We start from the raw sequence: 7,235 nt of genomic DNA on the forward strand, positions 1-7,235 counted from the left end.
TATACCTGAAAGTTAGATCCACAATAAGACTGACACCAAGAAGTGGTTTTCTTTCAAATAACAATGCAGTAACCCAGCTTTGTAAGCATTTTCTCTACTTGCTTAAGAAAGAACTTCCATTTAAAACCCAGAGTTGTCTTGTGTAAAGCTCTAACATTAGACATAGGGATTCAAATCTTAACTCTCATACTTACATCTGTGACTTTGACCTCTCTGTCCATTTGTCCTCCTGTTTCCCTTTAGGATTGTTGTAAATTTAAATAACACACAAAAGTGCTTTGAACAGCGTTTAGTACAGTGGAAAGACTCATGTACATTAGGTATCATTATTATGTTCCAGTGGTTCCTGGAATAGAAAAGTGGAAATTGGAAATACAGGACCAGACTCTAATTTGTTGCTTGATTCATCCTGGTGTGATGTAAAGCACAGGCTTTACAGTTAGACCTGGCTTCTAACCCCAGCTCCACCTCTTAGTAGACGGTGTGACACAGTAAATTCTTTATTTGCTTTCAGCTTCAGTTTCCTCATCTGTAAAGTAGCACACCGATGCAGTCCTTACAGGGGTGTGAAAAAGGATTAAATGCCAATGCTCAGTAAGGAATGGCATTCCTCATATTTACCTTATGGATGTTTAATGTCATATCAGATTTTTATTGTATATAGTTATGATATCAAGAATCAAATCATATCCTGTTTCATATTAAGATCTGTAAAATATTTTTAAAGCATAAAAATAAAAATACATGGGATTTCTTAGCAGCAAAGACCCTGGGAATAATCTAGTTCAATCTTTTTATTTTACAAGCAAATGAACTGAAACTAAGCATAGGCACGTGTGTTGTTTCTGAAGTCACACGGTTAGTTCGTAGCAGATCTAAGAGCACACGCCTGTGACTAGCAGACCAGAGCTGTTACAGGTTTCTCCCATACGTACATTCCTAACAAGGCTTCTAACACATCGAAGCTTTATTGCAATTGCCTATCATTTAATCTAAATAGTGAAGGTCTTTGTACTTTCAAATGCAAATACTTTCACACTTCGTTTCTTCACCTCCTGTGGCTACAGATTTAAGAATATTAGATTTGCTTTAGGATAAATATTTTGGTTTTCAGGCAAATACTTTAATGATACATCTCCATGTGTCGCCTGCTAGGTTAGGGTGAGGATGTAGTAAGGGAGATATGAGAAAGGGTGTGATAGATTGTAAGCAGTGTCCATTTTCCCTTTGGCAGGAGAATTGAGGATCGGTGTCTCATTTATTATATGGCAAATACCATGAGATTTTAAAAATATCTTGGAGTTAAGTACAATATAATCATCACTCTATTGCTGGAGCCAAGATGAGAGAATGGATTATAAATTGCAGCCCGAGGTATTTGCACTGAATACATGGATCTTGGCACTGAAATAGTCATGAGATGCAATAATATATTCAGTTCATCAACTGGCTATACAGTTTCTATAGCATCTCCTTGTTTATTTAAATAATAAGTCTGTGTCTGAGACCAATAACTTCTCAGTTCAATCAACTCAGTGAAAGAAAAAAAAAAGAGACAAGACTAGTTTACTTGATAATTCCCACCACCTCTCCTCACCCAGTAGACATTGGTATATTTCAGTCAAAATGAATGGGAATCAAAACTCCGGGTGTGGAGTGGGCGGGAGGCGGAGCCGGAGGAGCTGCTCTCTAGCTCCCCCTGGCCCTCGGCCCACCTGCTCGAGGGGGAGGAGTTACCGCCGCTCTTCGGCATCGGAACTTACCGTGATGGCTGTGACGGAAAATCCTCAGGAAGCCCTGGGGTCATGGCCCGGAAGCACCCGGAGGAGGAGGGCTGTGTGGAGCCCACCAGAGTGGTGGTGCCTCCCTCAGGACTTTAGGACCCTCCGTGGACCCTGACATACTTTCATTCTCAGGACTCAGGGACTCAGCTGGGCCTGCTCCTAATGGTACCCGCTGCCTCACAGAGCACTCTAGTCCTAAGTACACACAGCCCCCAAATCCAGCCCACTGGTCAGATCCAAGCCACGGCCCTCCAAGGGGCCCAGGACCCCCTAGGGACGGAGAGGACCCTGATGAGAGTGAGGCATCTTCAGAAGAGTCAGGAGTGGACCAGGAACTCCCCAGAGAGAATGAGCCTGGCTACCAGGAGGATGGGAAGCCTTCTTTTCTTTCCATTCCATCTGCTTGTAACTTCCAGGGAACCCCTGGAATCCCTGAAGGGCCTTGTTCTGAGGGAGGAGACAGCTCTTCTAGCAACTTTTGCCACCATTGTACCTCTCCAGCTTTGGGGGAAGATGCAGAGTTGGAAGAGGAATATGATGAGGGGGGACCTCTTAAGTTTCCCAGTGGTTCTTCACGTGTGCCCAGTGGAAAGAAACCTGCACCCCGGAGATGACAGCACCGCGTTCCAGCCGAGGAGGGAACTCGGGAGGGTGGACGCAGAGATCCCAGATCCCCTGGTCGACATCGGCTGGGTCGGAAACGGAGTCGGGCAGATAAGCGCAGAGGACTGGGAGTGTGGGGGGGAGAGGAACTGCGTCAGCGTGGACGGGCAGGCTGCCGGTGGCTGACGGAACTGCTGGTATTAGTGGGGCAGTACGTGGAAACTCGTGGCCATCTCATCCATGCACGCAGGCAGCTGAAAGGCAGCGATCTGGACCTTTTTTTGGGTCTGGGTGGGAGTCTGGGCCGGGCGGCTGGGGGGCGGGGCCCAGGTGATGTCCCGATTTCCGAGCCAAGGGTTTTGCTATGGGGCAGGGCTCTTCACCCGTTTCAGGCTACTGGGTGCTTTGCTTTTCCTGGCTCTGGCCCTTTTATTGGGCTGTCTACAGTTGGGCTGGCGGTTTCTGGTGGGACTGAGTGACCGGTTAGGCCGGAGGGGTAAAGCCTCCTGGCTCTTCTCTTGGCTGGCTTCTCCCACCTGGCAGCGGTGCCTGATTCTGCTGAGAGACAGCAGGCCGTGGCAGCAGCTGGTAAGAATAGTTCAGTGGGGTTGGCTGGAGTTGCCTTGGGTCGAGCAGAGGACCAATAGGCGGGGAATGCACCTGTAGCTAGTGGTTGCTACTGCCAGCCTGAGGATGAAGTGGCTCGCCTGTTGACCATGGCTGGGGTTCCTGAGGATGCGCTAAGCCCTTTTCATGTGTTGGGGGTTGAAGCCACAGCATCGGATGTTGAACTGAAGAAGGCCTATAGGCAGCTGGCAGTGATGGTTCATCCTGACAAAAATAATCATCCCCGGCCTGAGGAGGCCTTCCAGGTTCTGCGGGCAGCTTGGGACATTGTTAGAAACCCTGAAAGGTGGAAGGAATATGAGATGAAGCGAATGACAGAGAATGAGCTGAGCCGGTCAGTGAATGAGTTTCTGTCCAAGCTGCAGGAGGACCTCAAAGAAGCAATGAATACTATGATGTGTGGCCGATGCCAGGGAAAGCACAGGAGGTTTGAAATGGACCGGGAACCTAGGAGTGCCAGCTACTGTGCTGAGTGTAACAGGCTGCATCCTGCTGAGGAAGGAGACTTTTGGGCCGAGTCAAGCATGTTGGGCCTCAAGATCACCTACTTTGCGCTGATGGAGAGAAAGGTGTATGACATCACAGAGTGGGCTGGATGCCAGCGTGTGGGAATCTCCCCAGATACCCGCAGAGCCCCCTATCACATCTCATTTGGTTCACGGAGGCCAGGCACCAGTGGGCGGCAGAGAGCTACCACAGATGCCCCTCCTGCTGACCTTCAGGATTTCTTGAGCCAGGTCTTTCAAGTACCCCCAGGCCAGATGTCCAAAGGGAACTTCTTTGCAGCTCCTCAGCTGGGCCCTGGAACCACTGCAGCCTCCAAGCCCAACAGCACAGTACGCAAGGCAGAAACCAAACCGAAGCGGTGGAAGAAAGTGAGGACGCCCTTCCAACGTTGACACCCCCTCTCTTTCCTCAAATCAATGTCAGGGAGTCAAGAGGGCTGTGTAGAGCACAGGATGGAGTTTGATTTATTTTTAAATATTTAAAAAAGGTAAAATTTTAAGCTCAAATTGTTCACTCAGTACTTGTAGGAAGCCCTGGAACCACTGTCCCTCCTCCACCAGCACCCAGGAACTGAGTCTTGTCTTCTGACAATACCAAAGAAATAGAGGGTGAATAAAACAAAGAACCTAAGGGCCTGGACCTGGGCTGGACCATATCTCCCATAGTAGTGTGGGAACTGGGTATTTCCCTGGGGTCTGTATCCCTTTGTCTTGTCTTTTGCTTCTACAGCAGATGACACTTCCCCCCTCTTTTTAAACGTGTCTGTATTATTTCTTGACCCATTTCGGGAGGGAGCCCCCTCCTTTGCCCCAATATACTAGTAAAAAGACAGAACAAGAAAGCATGTAACCCTAATTATAGGATATACATAGAGTTCAGAGAGTGGGAACTCTCACCTCGTGAGTAATCACCCAGCTTCATGCTTGTTGCTGCAGGGATGGCCAAAACTAATAATTTTTATAAAACAGATTCACGCCTTCTGCCCTCCGGTGAGGGGGAAGGATAGAGGGGCTCCCGGCAGCCCCCTTATGAGCCAAGGGTTTGTATTTTTTTAAGTTTGTTCATATTTGTATGTACATATCTATTTAAAGCCAGGGGATTATCTTTCTATAAATACATAACTGGCAAAAAAAAAAAAATTCCTGGTTTGAGTGTTGGTTAACTTATACTCTATGTCTTGGGAATCTGTATATCTTAGAGATTCACTAAGGAACTGTGTATTTGAACCAGTGGATTTTATAAAGCACGGTGAATACTCAAAGTACTAGTATATTTCTCTCATATTCTCAGTCTAACAATACAAAGATAAGTCATACATACCGCAATCATGTTATTGAAAAAACTGTCTTATATATACACTTAAAAAAATTTATTGAATGCTGATCATGTGTCAAATACTGTGTAATGTACTGTATTAAGTGACAGGTATATTTACAAATGTATTTTTATCAAAAGAGGGAGAAAAGAAAGAGCACGGAAGCATTATTCAGCTATTCAATTATTATAAAATATGTAAACAAATATTTGTCGTGAATTGGTTTTCCTCTGTCCTGCTTCAAGATAGGAAAAGAAATTGAGAGAAACTCTAAAAGAAGTTACTCCCAGGGTTCATGTTCTAGGTTCATGGGTAGGTTTATTTTACTCCTGACTATTAACTGGCATAAGGTGAATTAAGCTTCTCTTAGATACCAGGAATAAACTTCTCATCAGAAAAATTTATCAAGCCATAGAATTGTTGTTTGTGGAAAACATTCAAAGTCCCATTTCTGGAGTCCTTTAAAGAGAAAAATGAACAAGGTGATGGTGCCTTATTATAAATAACTTACGCTCTGACTTTGTCCAGCTTTTTGTTCTATAAAGAGCCTAGTGCATTTTGGGGGCTTAATAAATTTTGAATTATAAGTAACATTCTTACACAGCCTCTGGGGATGGACTCTCAGTCCTAATAAGACTTTTCCAACCCTAATTTTCATGATTTGCTGCTGTGTAGGTAACAGTCATGAATTCAACAAGATCTATAAATGCAAAGTATTTTGTATTCAAAGTATTTTGTAGTCTCAATATGTCAAAGATAAGATTTCATTGAAAGTAGCATTAGAATGAACACTATTGAGTACCTCTAAAATGTGGATCGAAGGACGACCTATAGAATTTCATATAAGGTGAGCATTGTGTGAAGTGCTAACCCAGGTTAATTTTAAGCTGAGATTGATTGGGAAATAAGATGAAATAGAAATGAGAAGAAAGATCATTATCCAAAATGAAAGGTGCTGGAGGATTTATGGCGGCACAAAAGCAGAAAGGACCAGGACTAGTGAATTAGGTAAAAGTTCAGTATATATCAAACAGGCTGTTTTGGTACTAATACATTTATGAAAATAACCCTGCTTTAGACAATATATGAAAGAGCATAATGTGTATATATGGTGGTGAGATGTGAGGTACGTGTGTGTGGGGGGATGAGGATTCAGAGAAATTGAAGTAGAGGTAAGGTTAATGCATCTTTTGGACTAATGTAGTCATAATGTAACTGATGCAAAGAGAGAGTAGGTCATAAATCACTTCAAGGGAATCAGAGGGCAATAGGGGTCCTGGAAAGACTCTCTGAATAATAGTTTCAAAGCATCTGCTGTACAATATGGTTAGAACCTTTTGAAGCCCCATTGTATAACTCACTTGTCACTTGGCTTGAGGAAGAGATGACAGATCTGCCAGGAATATTAAGGAAGACTTTTTTTTTCCCCCCCAGGGAACAGAAAAAGCCAGCTGCTCTTGTTGTATTGATATTTTAGCAAATGCATTGATCTTAGCATTCTGAACATACCTGGGATTTTGATATTTCATATATAATATGCTGAGGGAAAATACTGCCCTAGCACCTAGAAAAGTACTCTGAAGAGACAAGATGAAACCTGGCAGATGGATTTACTTAGCAAGAAATCATTTTAAAGATTAAGAAATACCTTGTTTTATTTCCTGTGATATACTTCATTATCTTTTCTCTAAGTTGTCCTTCACCTCATGTAATTAATTCAGAAATTTGACCTTCTCAACCTGTGTGAAAGAATAAGATTGCTAAGGCACCACTGGTAAGAAAATCCAGGGTTTGGAGAAGTAGAGGTTGTACCTCAGACACTCTCCTTCAACATACCCACCTGCCACATACACAGCCACTTCCTCCCCTGCCACACACAGGCCTTCATCTCTAAGAGTAAGCCATTTACATCTGAAGGTGCCCAAAGACCCCTGGAGTTGCCTTAGCCCTCATCTAAACACTACTTCTTTTAGTATCTCTGTTTTCCAATCAATTGGAGAGATTTTCTTAAAATTATACCTGATTATGTCACTAATTTCCTTAAAAAACACTTGGTGTCAACTCAATGCTTTTAGTCACTTAATATGGGTGTAAAAGTTTTACTGGCCTTTCCTCCTTGTCACCCTGCACTACCCTCCATGAACTTCATGATTGGTTTCATGAGTCTGCTTGCCATTCCTGAATATGCCAGCCTTTTCCTAACAATTCTTGCCCCAGGATTGCTGCTTTTTCTGTGCAGAATTTCCTAAAGTTCCCCTTCCTCTCTTCTCTGTCAGATTAAATCCTACTCATCTGTTCTTCGTGGCTTAATTCAATTGTCATCTCTTCTGGAAAGTCTCTCTGAAAAGTAGAGTTAGTGGTTCCCTTCTGTATGCAGTTACAATATTCTCTTCACTCCT

General features: G+C 43.7%; 1 protein-coding gene across 1 annotated transcript; it reads left to right on the forward strand.

The window, feature by feature from the left end:
* Positions 1-547: 547 nt before the first annotated feature.
* On the forward strand, positions 548-3,913 carry LOC103020560 (dnaJ homolog subfamily C member 14-like). Its single transcript, XM_057537496.1, is given in 4 exon segments — positions 548-594; positions 1,792-2,671; positions 2,673-3,033; positions 3,036-3,913. Coding segments are annotated over 4 exon segments (2,166 nt in total).
* The last annotated feature ends 3,322 nt before the right edge of the window (positions 3,914-7,235 follow it).

Source organism: Balaenoptera acutorostrata, chromosome 21, assembly GCF_949987535.1.
Source record: "Balaenoptera acutorostrata chromosome 21, mBalAcu1.1, whole genome shotgun sequence".
NCBI classification, from domain to species: Eukaryota; Metazoa; Chordata; class Mammalia; order Artiodactyla; family Balaenopteridae; genus Balaenoptera; species Balaenoptera acutorostrata.